This window comes from Penicillium antarcticum (assembly GCF_028974205.1).
Source record: "Penicillium antarcticum strain IBT 31339 chromosome Unknown utg000005l_segment0_segment0, whole genome shotgun sequence".
NCBI classification, from domain to species: Eukaryota; Fungi; Ascomycota; class Eurotiomycetes; order Eurotiales; family Aspergillaceae; genus Penicillium; species Penicillium antarcticum.
The window spans coordinates 3570732-3588096 of NW_026695303.1; the positions used below are offsets into that span (position 1 = coordinate 3570732).

Sequence of the window (17365 nt, forward strand, 5' to 3'; positions counted from 1 at the left end):
CCCAGAGTACGCATGCTAGCTTGCTTCGTAACAAAGATTACGCTGTATCAATCCCACCAGTGTAGTAAAAAAATACATAGCTCGCCCGATTACGTATCTGGCTACTTTGCTTGGGGTTCCATTTGGCTTATATATTTCCTTTACTCCGTCTACGGGTACAGTTGATTTCGAAAGCAGCTTCTCCTCAATACCCTCATTTCTCGGCTCGTACCCGAGACCACACTAATCCAGTTCATTTATTCGGACTTGAATGAATATCAATAATATGCAAGATAACCTCGTTGACTGTGTAGCCCTCCAGCATATCTTCAAAGAACATGTCTGATATAAACACTCCAATAAGCGCTGCATGCGTGAATTTTTAGCCTCTTGGAGGTCAAAGCAACATTGACGGCCACTGTAAATTCTATTCACACTTACGATTGACGCATCCAATCCCTCTGCCAGTCGGATATTCAGAATACTCTTGGGCGAAACGCAATGATAGGTGCCGGAAATTCGCTGTCCCGCAAAACTATGGATTTCCGTATTCTCCTGAATATGGGCCACTTTTGATCGCTAGCCATCACGTAAAACGTAAACAGGGCCGTTGTTCGAATAGCCTTCATATTCCCATCCAAAATCTGAGCTCAGTTTGCCACAGCGATCGAATTTGTATAATATCAAGGATTATTCTCCTCGAAGGGCCTTGCGTATGTATCGATGCCAGAATATTTTCATTGTCACCAGGTAGTCGAATTTTCCACAGCTTTATGAAAAAGCCCAGCCCGGCGAAGTTCGTGAATGGTTGCTCTTGTACCATTCTTACCAGTCAGAGCTTTCTTTGCGAGTCCCGTGGTGATGATACCTTGCCCAGTACAACTCAAATCGATGTTGAGTATCCTATCAGGCTATCAGGTCGGATGTTGACTCACGCCCAAGACATTGTTTCGCACAATCGGTGTCTACTTACGGTCTCTCCGATCAATTTGACACCCGGAAAGTTTTGGTTTGTTCGCATTGATAAACTTCACGAAAGAAATGAACCGCAGTCTTATAGTCTGCTAATCTCATGATCAGGTTCCCATGACAAGTTGCCGCAGTTTCAATGACTGGTGAGGTTTCAAGTCGTGTCTGCTTCCAGTGCCAATAGTTCACTACGCTACGCTAATACTATTGTTTACATCAGATATTGGCAACCCGGGTGTACTCCTACTCGAAAGATGTCTTTGGATAATTTTTGAAGTGTTGGAAATCAAACGCTCAGCAATTTATACAGCCCTCAGCCCAGCCATTGATCACTCAATCGACTGAATAATCAATCGCAGTCGCCGGTCTGTCTCATCGGCCAAGGCCAACTGCCCATCAGAAGGGGAGGCAGAAAGCAAGACTTTATAAATCTGACGAACAACAAATGACAAGTTAGACAGACATGCCCGTGACTGGCTGAGGTCCACCACTTCCCCTCGAGCCGAGCGAACTTCTCCATCCACATCGACACTGGCCGATGTCGCCGTCATCTCCAATATGGGCAGCACCGTGTCGATTGCCATGACTATGAGTATGAAGACATTAGCCCGGGATTTGGACACGCTGCAGAAGGGACATTCGAGTATTCTCTCTGCCTGATGCTGCACCCTTCCCAGGTGAAACAGCATCCTCCGGGTACTCTTTGACTCCACTGCTCGAACAACTTCGCTAGATGCCAGTTCGTGGCAATCACAGCGAAGGGAGGAGGCTCCTTCGGAAAGTGACTCTGTATCGCTCTCTCCTGACGAAAGAGACTGATCCATGCTGCAAGTGTCCATAGGGCCCGAGAAAAAGTTGCTGGGGGGCATCCCAGGAACTCTCCATGGATCCTGCATTGGATAGAAGGCCTCATCTTCGTTCGCAATGGGAGTACCGGGGGTGCATAATAGAGCTGGAAAGTATGCCCTGCTCTCAGTCATCGGTGCAGCTATATTGGCAAAGGCCAATCCTCTATCCACAATATGAATAGTGAGAGATGAGTCCGCCATATGGCCAAGTGCGGGAAGGCCCTGGTTCTGTATTGGAAAGCGAGTCCACGGAATGCACAACGGTTTAAATCCTGACTGGAAGGTGGGATTCTTTGGAATGGACCTATTCTCGAAGGTCAAATTGTGGAATAACCCTGAATAGTCAACCGGTCCTGCTCCCCGGGCGATAGCGCACTCCTGCTCCAGGATCCAGTCCCCGATAGGATCACCAGTCTCTACAAGAGAAGTTATTGTCGGTCTATTTATATTCCAGGTCTCAGTCTATACTTACCAAAGAATCCAACTGCCGTAACATCTGTACAACCAGGCACCTTCAAGTCACCAACCTCGGATGTGACCTCCTCGACACTCGAGTCGCTCCTGTGCGACGAAACCGAGTCTCTGCTTACTCTTAGACTCGGTTGTAGCCGCCTTCTCGATTCCCTCGTATCTTTTTCCTGCCGAACCACGCGATTAGCAGAGCATGACCGAAGGCCTCTCATCTGCTCGCCTGAGACCGGCCGAGAACGCTTGACTTTGTTCTTTGCAGGCCTTCCCAATGGCAATGACATGGAGTATATGCACACGAGACCATGCTTTTCACATCGTGCACACCTGGGACGTTGATGTCCGCAGCCTATCTTGGCTGCTTGACAGGCGTTGCAGGTTTCGCGCATCTTCCGACTCGGCTCCTCATCGATGGCTTGGGAAGGGTCCAAATCAGGGGTTACCGATCTCATTGTAAGGAATGTAAAGGATATGGAGAGAATATCCTTTAAAGAAGGTTCGTTGCTCAAGGCTTGTGATTGAAATCATTTAGTGATGATGGTTATGATATGTCAGTTGTCGGGTTTCTCGAGAATATTTGTATCCTGGGATCATTGATGGTAGTCTGCACATCACCGGATAAAGCGTATGGTTGTCCAACGCCCTGAACTGCAGTTAAAAACATTATTCGACCTGTCCTTTTCTCACGCCCAAAGATTAGATCCCTCAACAACGGCTGCCAAGGCCGGGTTGAGTTACAAACAAAGAACTTAATTGACAAATTGTTTCGTCCTACCTATGCCCGAGACCGGCACACAAGTACCATAGAAGTATCTTGCATACTTATGAGAGCGTGTAATCTAATGATTCTTCAAGCTACTTGAGTAGGGGAACTTTTGGATCATTCATTATGAGGAGCTCGAAATAAGCTACTTCTTGTTCGAAAACCGGATTCTGTGGTATTGCAATTATCTGGAGCTTGCAATCATAACGTGTTCCTAAATTTAGTTACGTCAAGGTTTGCCAGAGCTCTAGGGGGATATTTCAAGGACATCACACAGAGATATCTTGATTCAATTTTCGCACATTTGATAGAAGCGCTTGGGAAACTCTGAAAGAGGAGGCGAACTTTCCAAGTGACGACCTCGTTCTGCAACGGTATATCAAACCTTTGGTCTACCTTAATATGGATTATCCAACCTGTGAGACAGTTAGACCAACAGCATTTATTACCTTGTGGAATAACATTGCTACTATTCACATCAAACGTCTGCTATATCATGCTGAGGATTTCGTCCGAGAGCCCTCAATGGCATGTGATCAAACAAGTGACCACTTGATTGTTTTCATTACTTCCATTATAGGCTGGGTGGTTGAGGAGGGCCTCAGGGTGCTCTTAGATGACAATGTTACAACTCTCCTTTCTTTAGAGTCAGTCTCTCAGTGTAGCTCACCATGAGATGACATAATCTATCTAGCTATAGACGCACGGTAAGTGGCTCGTAGTGTAATATTCACTGATGCATTTTGCTACTTGGTACAAAAGCCCAATTTCCATTGTGGGTAGTCTCGCCAACCGAAGCCTTACTCCTCTATTACTGCAACCTTGATCCAGTTCATATTTTCTTGTTTGGCTTCAACATTGTCAATTTCTTGATCTGAGGGAGAAGATTTGTTGTGGCGAAGATACTAAAACGCTATGAGCGTAAATATACCAAATACACAGCACCCAAAGCAATGTTAAAAAAGAGACCAAGGAAATACATGAAACTCGAGCAAGATTTACAATGCACATATTATTTGGAATTCTCAATTCATTACTGTGCAACTGTATTCATATCCTATGTTAATGTTCCCCCAGACGATCAAGACTAGACTCTGCAACGGGGGTCCAAACCCATAGTAGTTACAGCTACCCTGGGCCCCGAATGTCCTATCCCATATTTCATAGGAGGTCTAGACACATCTGGTCATCATACCATCAGGCTTACAGAGGCTGGTAGAGCTTGTAGCACAGTCCACAAAACGAAAAGAAGTTGTTGTTGCACTCGGCACTGCTGAAGAAGGGTCCCCACTTGCAGGCTCATGCCATCCAACGAAATAGTTCATCGCAAGCGGGGAATCCAGCTTGGCAGCTTGGATAAACTTTGCAACGTCGAAGCCTGCACGTGCCTCCATAGTTAGTGGGAAGATATGTGCGAAGCAACGCGGGAAGCGATAGGCTGGGGGTTTCTCGAACAGAAAATAGACGTAACGATGATGAGTGTTTGGTGGTGCACGAGGAGCAATGTAGGGAGCTTCAATGTCCGGGTCATCCTCATGGTTCTTGTCAGGAACTAGCTGAGATGGATGGTGGCTTGAAGAGCTTTTAAAGAGATTCGATTGATACCAATGTAAGATGACGGTTTCTGTACTCGTTCCAGGCATGATAACGTCAAGGTCAACGAACAGGACCAGATACCGTTTGTTGCAATCGAATTCCTTTCCGCTGATTTCTGGAACAATTGTTGTCTCTGTGACATTATCAGCGTATTGTTATTGAGTATTCAATTTTATATCATACCCCTGATGTCCAATATCATCCCTGGTTTCATCCACTTGCATCCAGGGTACCGGAGACGTAATTCCTTGCTATTGAGAGGTATATGGGAGTTAACTTGTGAAGCCACCATGACAAACATGTACATAATTACTACCACAAACGACATCACTCCTTGATGAAACAAAAAGATTGAAAGTGCGAAACATCAAGTAGGAAGTAGGCTAATATAAATATTCAAAACCACCACGATATCATTGTTTGGTTTCGAATTATAACCACAGTTGCCTCTAATCTTGTACACTCCGCTGTTGGATATCAAACTCAGCTTGCTTCTTACGCCAACGCCAACCCCTGGAATAAACCGCACAGAGAAGAGGTAGGATCAGCATCACGGTAAGCGAAACAATACAGTAAGTCCATTGTACACCGATTACCCGAATCAAGGGGTTGACAGCGGCTGCAGCACCAGCGCCAAGAAAACATCGGACAAGGTTGTTAGCAGCCATTACAGTGGCCGGCCTGTCGTGGTACAGATCCACTATTAAGATATTGATGTCACTGTACGCCGCGGTTATACAGAAGCAAATTGCAAAGATAATCAACAGTGAAACCAGAAGAGGCGGTTTCAAGGGTAGCAGCGCCCCATAGGCCACGATAGAGACTGACGCGAGTATCTAGAAGACGAAGTCAGAGCCTGGCCATCATATTATTGAGACATTCGCATATGACAAGGCAGCTTACCGTCATTGGTAGGCCAATCTGCAACCTCGCCTTTTCAATTGGAAAGCCGAGAATGTCCTGTTTCTGGTTCTTGTGTACCGTTAGACCGGCTCGACAGCGGATTCGCCGGTAGTTCCAGTCAACTAATACTCCGTTGGCAGTTGCACTGAGCAAAGAACCCAGTCCTGCAGGGATGAAGCAAAGTCCAATCTGGAAACCGTCGAGATTGTACATTTTCTCGAATTGCACAGGAATTCCGGCTGTGACGGCGTAGTAACTAGCGAAAATCACACCATTCGACAAAATGATTAGTCCGACAGGTTTGTGAAAAAGCAGACGTAAAGCAGACCACGGACTGTGCGCATGGCCGAGGGGCTTCTGCAATGTAGAGGGAGGGGCGGCAGGCGTAAACTTTCGTGTGTATTTCCATAATGGACTATTCCACCCGACTGCAGTGACTGACCCATTACCCACAATAACTCGACATGTCTCTGGAAAGAACAGCAATACGGGTACGAAGAAAATACCAGCTGCGAGAACAAGAAACCAAAATATTGCCTGCCAGCCTAGGTACTTGTTCAAGGCACCTCCGATGATCGGTCCTATCGATGGTGCGAGGATATTTCCAAGCGTAGTGAAACCCATGTATGTGCCTCTTTCGGCAGATGTGATAATATCAGCTGCCACCGCAGAGGCAAGGGCAACGGTCCCACTACTACCGCAACTTTGAATTCCACGGAGAAGAAGCAAGGCTTGAAAGTTGTGTTGTAGAGCGAGAGAGATGTTGGCACAAATATAGATCACGAAGCATAGAATGTACACTGGTCGACGGCCTGCTCGATCTGCTAGGGAGCCTGTGAACATAGGAGCAAGACCTTGACATACCTTGTCAATCATTATCATTAGCCATCTCAATTAATCGCGGAGCCAAAATGAATTACCATACCATGTATGAAGTGATTGTGAGATTGATTTGAGATGCACTGACGTGCAAGTCCCTTGCAAGTGAATTCAAAGCCGGATAGTATATGTTTGCCGACAACGGAGAAAAGCTTGATGCTAGGGCTGCGCTCAAGATAATGAGGCGCTTCTGTGTTGGCGTGAACACAGAATAGGGCGTATTTTTAGGTGCGGTCTGTAGCAAGGGCATCGTTTCGTTAACCTCCTCGTCAAGAGGTGCTCGAGAGTTATATGAATCGCTCATTGTTGCTTCAATGTGGTATTCAGCGTGTGTGGAATATGATTTTGTTGACAGTAGCGGTGGTGACTTGAAAAGTTAATTACACCGTTCACATGTACTGCTTACTATTCACCAGGTATAAGTCAACCTGCTAAGACACTCACACAGACCTTCAATATCATACATAGTAGGTCTCCCTTGAAATCTGCACAGTGTATACTAGCCATAAATTTTTGAAGAATGAAATAATCACTAACTATCTCCATTGATATCTCAAGTTCGTGCCAGCAACATTTCATCACTTCACATTTTTGCAACAGGATTCAGCAAAGACTTGACATGACCCGTATAAATGTGGGTTGGCCGAAATAGCTTACCCCGATTGACTATGCCTCATCAATTAGACTGTTGACTTTCACTATCAAATAACATTACTCACCAGTATATTCTCTCCAATGCGCCATAACTCCTATGATGCGATGGACAAGCATCGCAGCCGGAATAATATCAGGCTCAAAGCCACTTTTATAGTCATTCGTTAGAAGGTGTCAGGTCATTTCATCCAGAGTAATTTATACTTACATCCCAGTGAACACAAAATTCCCATAGAAGTCTGCATTGGGATACAACCCGCGAGATAGAAAATAGTCGTCCTTTCCAGCTGCCATCTCAATAGCCTCGGCAACTTTCAGCAATGGCTGGTCCACATGGGTGAGATCTTTCAGAATGCTCTTAATAGGATGCACGCGCGGGTCCATGCCCTTATAGGTCCGATGGCCATAGCCGAATAGCTTCCGTTTACCTGCTTTGACTTCTTCAATGAATGCAGGAACATTCTTTGGTTCTCTAATTTCGCGAAGTGTACGCTGAGCAGACTCAGTTGCTCCGAAATGCAATGGGCCGTGGGCGGCGGCTACCGCTGAGATCAAGCAAGAGATGGGATCGGTCAGTGAAGATGCTGTGACTAGTGTTGAGAACACCAATAGGGCCATTCCGTGCTCAGCGTTGAGATTTCCGAAATTGCGGAAATAGGAGATGCGCATTAGATCCTCCTGACTGGGGGTTGGATTGACGAGTCGTGCCATTCTGAATACATTCTCGTAGTAAGGTAGATCCAAAGAAGGCAATTCGGGAGTAAGTCCCAGTCGGTGGCAGCGTACGATGGCGAATATTACGCCGTAAGCTGCGACAGTCTTGGAGATAACCTCATCAGCAATTTCAGTGTCCGTCTGATACATGGTTGCTTCGCGCGAGGCCGGCATGACATCTGGTACACCTGCGAGGTAGGCTGATAATCCGGCCATGATCAATGGAAGTGGGCTAGTTTTGTTTCTATCATCCAGCATATATCATTAGATAACTCATGTACTGAAAAGAAAGAAAGCATCGCGGTGAGCGTTGGAATCATACGGAAGATTGAGTATAGCCTTGTAGACTATGTCAGGAACATTTTGCATATGCCGCGCCAGTGTCTGCTGCAGCTCTTCACGCTGGGCTGCAGTTGGAAATATCCCCCAAACTAGCAAATGGAACATTTGTTCAAAGTCTGCTCCCCATACTTGTTCTAGGGTATAACCGCGATACAGAAGCAGGTCTTGCTCGTGGTCACTACAAGTATATTAGCCAAAATTCCAACGGAAGGCTAGTATCGCTCACAAGAAACTGATTGCCGATTCCGTGACTGCAGTATTTTGTAGACCTGGATCGTAGACACGTAATCCATGAGCAAATTGGTCTGCCCCGTGGCTCCCAATTGGAGGCGCTTTAATTCTGCCTAGATCGGTTGCACTTATTGCGTTGCGGTGTATTGGAATCTCATAACCCACGTTGGTGCGTGAATCGCGAATGAACAAAGTACCGTTAGACATGATTAGATGCGAACACTGGAAAGGATATGCTAATAAAGCACTGGGGTCCGGTGAGGGACATCGTTGATGCTGCCATGCTGCCATGCTGCCATGCTCCCACATTTGAGATCCAAAATACACCGAAACTTCGGATACTACGTTGGTCATTCGTTACTCTATATGGTGGGGATCTGGCAAGGTTACACAGCAGAAGCCTGAATGGATCAATTCAAGTCAAATTAGACTCTTTCGTCGTATCATAATTTCTCATAAAAAGCCATAGAACATCCCCATTTCATTTTGTAACGTGCGCCGCTTACTCGGGCATATTCTTGAAAGGATGAGCCAGAGACTCCTGGCAGAAGGGAAGCTTGCTGACGGTCCAGATCTCGGTGTCCTAAGAAGGAAATTAGCTCAGGCTCAATACCAAGTGTCACATATGTGACTCGCAATCCATGTACACATACTGGCTTCAGGGTCTTCTTGATCTCAGTATCCAGGGTTCCGGCTTTGAGGGCAATGATCTCAGGAGCGGCATCAGGGTCGTGGGCAATGGGGGAGCCACACTCGGAGCAGAAGATGCGGTGGACGGCGTGGCCGGAAGAGCCCTTACCGGCCCAGCTCTTGGTAGGACCCTTGATGGTCAGCTTGTCCTTGGGGACGACGGTGACCAGAGCTAAGACAAAGTCAGCAAGCCAATTCAATTGCTCGGAAGTGGGCGGATGTACAGTAGGTCGAACCGCTCTGGCGCTGGCAGTCATCGCAGTGGTCATAGGCGGTAATGAGGGGCGCGTCCACGTCGACGGTGTACGTGACGGCTTTGCAAAGGCAGTGTCCAGAAAGAGGCATTTTGATTCTCACAAGGTTCTCAGCTTGAGGACCTTTGGAGAGGGGAGGAAGAGCTATTTAAGAGTCGATTCCCGTGGAACTGCTGAGCTTTGGCTACAGGTCTCCACTACATCCGCCGACCGCATGTTTACGCTGGTGGGACTAGGTACCCAGTACCCTTGCGTCATATCAGAATTGGCTTTGGGGGAGCTTTTTCCCGTTTCCACAAATTGTGAATTCCAAATCGTATCAGCTTCATTAATTGGCTAATTGACTGCATCAGAATGACAAATTATTGCCCCGCCATAGCATACGGACCCCAAAGCTGCCCCTCCATCACTTGGCTAAGCGCGCCACTAGAGTCGAGTGAGATTGCTCGATGTTTTTGCGAACAAAGAACGCCGTTCCAAACGGGCACCGCAAATCAGTTTCTTCGTGAAGATATAATCCTTGCTTATCTTGCGATTCACCCAACGGGCGCTCGGAGACACTCCATTCATTCCGGATATCGACCCCCAGCGGTGCATAAATGTGGGTTTTGAGACCCAAGGGGGTGTTCTCGAAGCTGGCACGATACCGGATCTTCCCTTGGAGCAGACCAGGGATATAATCGATACGGTCGGTCAACTCGTACCAGGCGCGAAGGGCTTCATCGTGCGGCGCGTCTACTGGCGGTGGACACCGCTCGTAGTGGATCACCAGTGGGTTTTGCTCGATCATAGCTCCATGATCGTGAAGCTTCTCGATGATGGTCTCCCAGGAGACTGGGAGGGGCAGGGGTGTAAGGCTGGAGAACTGGATTTTCTGCATTGTGATCAATCAGGAACTGAACATTCGGTCAAAGGTATGTGCAGGGATTTGCGTCGGAGTCCCAATTTAGGGGCGATCACGGCTTGGCAGGTCGGAGTCCGTTGCTAACCCAATCCGCTGGATCAGGGCACTTTTGGCCCCCGGTATGTACCGCAGTGGATGATAGAGTAAGTGTTTGTGATTGGATTATGTATGCTGTGAGTTGTATAGCTTGCAGTGGCATACGTGTATGCTTTGACTTCCGTGCAGGGTTTGGGATTGATCAATCTCATCCCAACAAAGCTGTCACCTCAACGGAAAAACGATGCAATGAAAAAGCCACGTCGGTCGAAGATGAGAGAAAACATCGACGTCATGAACTGTCCCTCGCCTCAGGCAGTAATTCCAGTCATTCTTCAGTACTTAGCTATTACTCAGATTACCAAAGATCACTATGGATACAGCTTAAATCAAAGCTAGAAATAGTTTCCTGTATAAAGGGATTGATTCATTCGGTCGCATTATGGCTCTATTCTCGAGGGTTGATGCAGTGGGAACTCATTCATGCTCATGTCTTACTGAGACATGGTGTCGATGGCTTTCGTGGGACTTTCCGCCACCTCTATAATTGACTCTCAGGGCACTGGAATTTGCCGATTGTAAGCTCAAGGCACAATCAGTAAATTTGCCTATTCCTCATCTCAATGGGCAGGAAACACATAAGCAAGGCTGACACCCAAATACCCTCAGCCCCAAGCCAGAGAACACCATCCCTACCTTCATCTATGTACTTTTGACCAGCAAATGGAGCCACGATGCCAGCGATAGGGCCGGGCAGGATAGCATGTTGCTAGCGCTGGCGTGGTAGGAGGTGTCAAAAATCTCGGGCGCTGACGCGTAAGGAACGGCGTTAAAGTACTAATATTTGTCATCTCATTATCAATGGAATATTTTTGAGATACTCATGCTCTGCATAACATACTCCAGGGCATTCTGGCCGACGTAGCTGGCTGTATCCTTGACCTGGGTGTACCTGGCCATAGAGACACCTTGCAAAGCGGCTGAAATCACCAGTGACCAGTTTCGCCCGATCAAGGGTAGCTGGACGGAGAATAAGGCAATAACTGCTCCAATAACTCCTGGCAAGTAAATGTACACATACTCGCGCTATGTGTCAGTGACGCTTCTGGCACCACTATCTACATTGTTGCGGAGCAGGACGATCGGGAGGAAATAGCCGGCTAATTTAACTGACCAGTAATTGCCTCGTAGATGTGAGTATTAGAATGCCTACAGAGCGAGATACTTGGTATGTAAGCTAAGGCCAGTAGGACGAATGTGAAGCATTCAAGTTTCCTCATGAAGAGACCACGCAGGAAACCTAGATTGTTAAACATGTCCATGACGACTCCTTTGGCATCTGATCTGGCAGCCAGGACAACTTCAGCTGGGTCATATCATATCGCACGGCCAGTTTACTCGAAATCGTCGAGTCAAGGTAGGCTCTGGGGCACCGTTGAACTTGGCAATCTTGCGAAGCACGTCGATGGCATCCTGTATCCGGCCCTTGCTGAGAAGGACCTTTGGAGACTCGCAAAATGTGCCAAAGTCGAATTTGTCAAACTCCTTGAATAACCTTACCAGTAAGTAAATAAGAACCTTTTTGTAAGGCAGACTCAGGCATTGTCAATGCCGCCTTGCGCTCAAAGGGTGCGAGGTCTTTGATTGCGCTCCCACTGATCATGTCAGCTATGGGAGCTTTCATATATAGCCAGAATGGCAGTAAAAAAGGACTATCCGGATATTATAGGCTCCATATCAAGTCTTTGGGAGTTTGCTATGTCGAAATGCAAATGCCGAAAACTATTTAACTATTTCAACTGTCGCGCAGTTGGGTCAAGAAAGGCTTTCGGCGTTCAAATAGTAAACTTAATGGCGATCATTTGCGAGAGATGGATGACCAGCAGATTTCGAGCATATTTCTTATATTACAGAGATTTCAGCTTGGGGATTACCTTTATAAGATTATCTTGTATATTTTGAAGTCGACATAAATATGTACAGTATAGCCATGACATTAGCTATAACTATCCCTAGGCTGGCGGTGCATTATGCTCAGGTTCGATCTGTGCAATGTTCAAATTGTGAGATCAATCACTAGTAAATAATCCGCCTAGCATTTTCAATCTTGTCTGCTACACTCTGCACCCGAAACCGATTAGCACAACTCTTGCCACTAGGCTCTCTGTCCAAACTTACCTGCAACTGCGCCGCATGGCCACCTCGAGGATTTTGGCCTCCATAGACAGCAGCTTCGGCATGTTGCGCATCTCGTGCATCATCTTTTGTGACATAAACAGGTACATCGGCACTAGCAGTAAGTCCTAATGCCTCATTATTGTCGGCGATTGACCGGACCTGGGCAGTAACAAAGCCGATGCCGGGCGGTTGGTTAAATGCTCGTCCCTGTGGAAACCTCATTAGTGTTTTACAATTGTACAGAACTTCTCTCGGGTCCCCCAACCTCTGTTGCTTGAACTTCATCTGCATCTGCGACGGAGATTGAGCTGGAGGGCTTCCGTGAAACTTCATCAACCTTGTTTTCAAAGTTCTTTTGTCGCATTGACAGGCTCTGAGCGGCGGCTGTTCAGAATGAGCACTGAGCTCCTCTTAGAGAGCGAGGTGGAAATACCAGCCGGTCCACCTCGAGCAGGTCCATGTCCGGTCAGCGCACTCTCGGCCTGCGAGATTGCTGAAACATCGCCTTGTGTAATGCGCTGCCCGCTTTCCGCAGCGAGTTGGATCTCGGCGACGGTGGGAATATCGAAACTCATAATTATGTATAGTAACGTAAAGTTGGTCTTGGCTACTGGTATGCTAGCATTTTCCCCTTGGCATATATAGTTCGACCTCAGATGCGGTGATGTCACGGTGAGGCCATTTTAATACACCTTGCTTTGCCTCTCCAGCGTAAGTGGTGGTGGTGGCGCTTACAATATCAATACTATATGGAACATTCGGTGGTTCTCAATTGATTCTCAATCATGGGACATGAGCTAGGCCTGCCAATTTGCCATGTTGCCCTGGCTATCTCCATAGTCCTATCCGGGTTGTATTTTTAAGACGTTGTGGTGATCCAAGCATCCTTTGCATTACTGCCTAAAGCATGGCATCATCATTTTGTGCCATCAATGGTCATGTTTAAGAGGCAGACATGTGCGCAATAATTAGGATTCCAGGGTATGTGGGAATGAGCCAAAAAGGCTACAGCTTTGGCTGACGGTACCACTAAGTCTGTTCAAAGTTACAGCATTATCCAATTCGAATCTCACCATGTCACTCCATTCCACGACGGCAAGTCCGTCTTGTGCGTTTGAGACGACACTCGATTCTCGACAGTCCAATCAATCGTGCATTGCATTACGCAGATGGGGTGGTACTTGGTCCATGTATCATGCAAGAACATATTATTTACCCCGATTTCAATCGGCCTTTGCCTCAATTTCGATTTTATATATCGGCTTCGACATAATAAACTCTACCCAGACCCGGGAATAAAAATGATGAACTGTGCATTTGTGACAATATAATTCGTTTCCAATGTCGCCACATTTCATGTCTTGGAGTTGTAAGAATGGTATATCTATGAACTATATATATGTTCTTTGTTTATACGTGCATACTACTGTACTTACTTCATTGTAAGTATGTTCATTGTAATGATGCACATGTATAGATCTCCCGGCAGTCGGTGAAGATGTGGATCGTCATGTCACGTGACCAGCAGTAAAATAGGCCAATCAGAATACGTGTGTATCCCGGTTCCCATCCCGGTACCGGGAAGGCAAAGCTACAGTTCCTTCTTCCCTCAATTCCACTGCAAAACATCAAACAATACTCGAATGCGACGAGAGATTTGACGCCGGTTCCGCTCTATTTAGTACATTGACATCCCGACGCCAGAATGCCGAGGGTCCGAGCCCCTAGCACCTCGTAAGGCCCTCTCCATGTTCTTCGTTTGGAACAGAGCTGAAATGGGAAGAGCTAGACATCTTCCCAAGAAGGGAAAGAAAGCATGCGATGAGTGCCGCCAGCAAAAGGTATGATCGATCGCAGACGACTGGAGACAACGTACTAAACTTTTCAGGCAAAATGTGATGTCTACTTGGATCCGGACCAGCCTTGTTACCGGTGTCGCAAACTCAAGATTGACTGCATCGTATCTGATGGCTTCACGAGGGAGCACAAGCGTCAGTAAGGGTCTCCAGAGGAGTACCACAGGCGGGAATCTTATATCTTACGTACTTCGCAGACGCCTTGAGGACCTGGAACGAGAGAGAGAGCAGTTGCGCCAACAACTGCAAAACTCTCAACAGGTGAACCCTCATTTCACGCCAATCGATTTGTTGACTGCCGCGGCAGAAATGAAAGTCCCGATTGAACCAAAGCACGATGATTCCTCGGGGGTTTGGCAGGATCCACCGGCGCCCTATCCACAGGAACATACTGCACCGGTGAATGCGTTGTCAAAATTGGAAGGGCATGATGCCACAGTGCCTCGGACCTTGAAAGGAACCACAGTGACTGGGCAGGAAATTGATGACCTCTATCAATTGTGAATGAGCCTACAGTGATCTCGTGGTAAGCCAGCACTGACATTTCACAGGTTCTTCCGACACTTTGCCTCTTTTTTGCCAATCCTCGACCCGCAAATCACGCCGAATGCTTATTACGCACAGTCACCATTCCTGTTCTGGGCCGTGATTGGTGTTTGCAGTCGGTCCTATCTCCAGAATCCAACACTACAGACAGCACTGGCGCAGGACATCACGGAAATGGCCTTTATGTCAGTCTTATCGACATGTGCGCCATGGCATACAATTCAGGGCATGTTGCTCTTGCTGACATGGCCGTTTCCCAAGGAGAACCGCCCAGATGTCACCTTTCCTTTGAGTGGAATGCTATTGCATGTAGCGATGCAGAATGGCTTTCATATCCCAATGTCCAGCCATGAATTTTCTAGGGTGAGTATTCCAGCTCCCTCAGAATTAGATATGGTACGACGCTCAGAGCTCTGGGTACATTGTGTTCTTGTGTACCAACGGTGAGTTGCCAAATGAGCACGACCTGAGAAAGGAACCACACTAATGAATTGGGCAGGTCATGTGTGATCAAAGGTCAATCTCCGCGGAACCTGGTAAATTTGGCCCAGGATCCAACCCAGCGTCAGATGTTATTTGATAAGATTGCCCCAAGCCTTGTTTTAAAACTTCGATGCCAGGAGCTCGTGACGAAATGCAGCGACGCAGTTCTAGAAAATGGAGTTCGTGCTATGTCCCTTGACCAAGAGCGATCTTTGGACATTTTGCTTCGAAGATATGAAAGCCAGGTGGATGAATTGGAATTGCAGACAGTGGCTGGTGTGTTCTCTCGTCAAAATCCATATCTACCTTTCCTTACTAAATCATTTCTGGACAGACGATGAAAGATACCATCTTCTCCTTTGTCGGATGGCAATCCAGAGTTTCCATTTCTACAAAAGCCAAACAACTGTCTCTAGCGCATGTCTTCCTCGCCTTATTGTTACCGCTTGCAATCTAATAGACCACGTGCAAGCCCTGCGTGACCGAATGGGTTTCCTTTCCATGGCACCCGTCCAAATCGGCTTCGGTGTGCTTCTTGCTTCAATTTCACTGCTTCGAATACTCAAAAGCAACATGGCCTGCAGTGTACTCGAGACCAGTCGTGCTCGAACTTGCTTCTTTGCAACTATCAATCTGGCCAAACAAATGTCAACCGACAGGACTGATATAGCAGCGAAAACCATCACCATTGTGAATCAGTTATGGAATAGCAGCAAGGCTTTCCGCAAAGCCGATGGCTCGGAGTACACTGTGCTTCGCATCCGCAGCCGTTTAATTCTCAGTCAGATTCTAGACGCTGTCTGGTGGTGGCGAGATGAATTCGATCCTGGGGCCCGGGCAAAAGTGCGAGGTACTGAGCCATTTGACAGTTCTTCTTCCCGAAATCACGCGTTGCTTGCAGATACAAGCCGCCCTGCGACAGCATCCAATCCTAATCTCGAGCCTTTCGGAAGTTCGATCCAGAATCAGAGTGCCCCACAAGAGCAGTTCCAGATGGATGAGGACTTCTTTGCAGACTTCGAATGGGCACTCAGTGATGATGCACTGTTATCTTTAGATGGCTTCTCGACTGATTGGTCCATAGCAAATCATCTGCCGTGAATATGCGTCAACAAGAGATTCTCGATTTGAGAGGACATCAGATTTAACCGACTATTATTGACCCCTCCTGATCTACAACATCCGATATCACACAGCGATAAGACACTGTCGAAAGCTTTACCCGAAACTGTCACAATTGCCGACCTCAGGCTCATATCTTGGCTAGTCGAATCTGCATGCGTCCGCCCGCCTTTGCCACATATGAACATGCCCACATCCCGTGTTGAGATGTCAAAACAAAGATCTTACCGGCAAATCCGAGTCATGTTGCCTGGTCCGTCGACGCACTTGCAGATATGACGGACGCGCGGCATGCATCCTGTCGGCAGATGTTAGGAAATGAAGATTGTGGATATGGTCTAATTGGCTTCAAACTATCCATATTCGGGTTGATACCACAGGCATGTGGAAACATCGTCTGAGGGACACTTACATCAAGACGTCGTCGGCATTTGGGATGTTTGCAGGTGCATACTTGACCGAGGTCAAATTTCTCGCTTGGATATCTCTATGTTTGCCACTTCCAACTAATCCAATGAAGTGGCATAGTTTTAGTCATGTCCAATCATTCATTTTACTTGTATCTTCCAATTGTTTTGTGTAATAGGAATTTGTCTTTGTTTCGTGTCCATCACATGACGGCCCTGGTTTTAGTGTTCGCCAATCGAGTCGCCCGTCCATCCACACCCCTGCAACTCCGCTGCAACTCCGCAGGGCTTCCGGCCTGAGACAAAGCCACGCGATATCAACGTTTGCCACTAAATTGTAGTATTCTCACCCTGGTGCTTTTGAGCGCAGGCTGGGATCTCCGCTAGAGGTTCCCCGCATTCTTGTCACATGCCTTGCTCTATCTCGGGCTCCCATCAATATCCCCCTTGGAAAAGTAAACACTTATACCCTCATACATTGGCATACACTCACATGTATTGACGACTGGGTACATCTCGATCGTGCAGGTCAATCTCCCCCGG

At 47.1% G+C, this 17365-nt stretch overlaps 7 protein-coding genes across 7 annotated transcripts; 1 reads left to right on the forward strand and 6 right to left on the reverse strand.

Annotated features, from left to right (window-relative positions):
* Nucleotides 1–1277: 1277 nt before the first annotated feature.
* On the reverse strand, nt 1278–2716 carry N7508_006017 (Zn(II)2Cys6 transcription factor domain-containing protein; the record flags this gene model as incomplete). Its single annotated transcript, XM_058464083.1, has 2 exons — nt 1278–2212; nt 2269–2716. 2 exons carry the CDS (start codon nt 2714–2716, stop codon nt 1278–1280), a joined length of 1383 nt encoding a protein of 460 aa, XP_058320561.1.
* A 4547-nt stretch (nt 2717–7263) lies between these two features.
* Nucleotides 7264–7989, reverse strand: N7508_006018 (putative citrate synthase; the record flags this gene model as incomplete). The annotated part of the gene is made up of 1 exon (XM_058464084.1): nt 7264–7989. The coding sequence occupies one exon, from the start codon at nt 7987–7989 to the stop codon at nt 7264–7266; it is 726 nt and encodes a 241-aa protein (XP_058320562.1).
* An 859-nt stretch (nt 7990–8848) lies between these two features.
* Nucleotides 8849–9381, reverse strand: N7508_006019 (GFA family protein; the record flags this gene model as incomplete). Its single annotated transcript, XM_058464085.1, has 3 exons — nt 8849–8929; nt 9000–9208; nt 9261–9381. The coding sequence occupies 3 exons, from the start codon at nt 9379–9381 to the stop codon at nt 8849–8851; spliced, it is 411 nt and encodes a 136-aa protein (XP_058320563.1).
* A 315-nt stretch (nt 9382–9696) lies between these two features.
* On the reverse strand, nt 9697–10170 carry N7508_006020 (uncharacterized protein; the record flags this gene model as incomplete). Its single annotated transcript, XM_058464086.1, has 1 exon — nt 9697–10170. One exon carries the CDS (start codon nt 10168–10170, stop codon nt 9697–9699), a length of 474 nt encoding a protein of 157 aa, XP_058320564.1.
* A 1431-nt stretch (nt 10171–11601) lies between these two features.
* N7508_006021 (uncharacterized protein) lies at nt 11602–11893 on the reverse strand (the record flags this gene model as incomplete). Its single annotated transcript, XM_058464087.1, has 2 exons — nt 11602–11785; nt 11826–11893. 2 exons carry the CDS (start codon nt 11891–11893, stop codon nt 11602–11604), a joined length of 252 nt encoding a protein of 83 aa, XP_058320565.1.
* A 413-nt stretch (nt 11894–12306) lies between these two features.
* On the reverse strand, nt 12307–12983 carry N7508_006022 (uncharacterized protein; the record flags this gene model as incomplete). Its single annotated transcript, XM_058464088.1, has 4 exons — nt 12307–12351; nt 12409–12615; nt 12674–12792; nt 12842–12983. The coding sequence occupies 4 exons, from the start codon at nt 12981–12983 to the stop codon at nt 12307–12309; spliced, it is 513 nt and encodes a 170-aa protein (XP_058320566.1).
* A 1173-nt stretch (nt 12984–14156) lies between these two features.
* N7508_006023 (putative C6 transcription factor (Leu3)) lies at nt 14157–16394 on the forward strand (the record flags this gene model as incomplete). Its single annotated transcript, XM_058464089.1, has 6 exons — nt 14157–14249; nt 14297–14403; nt 14462–14764; nt 14816–15253; nt 15310–15569; nt 15628–16394. The coding sequence occupies 6 exons, from the start codon at nt 14157–14159 to the stop codon at nt 16392–16394; spliced, it is 1968 nt and encodes a 655-aa protein (XP_058320567.1).
* Nucleotides 16395–17365: the final 971 nt, after the last annotated feature.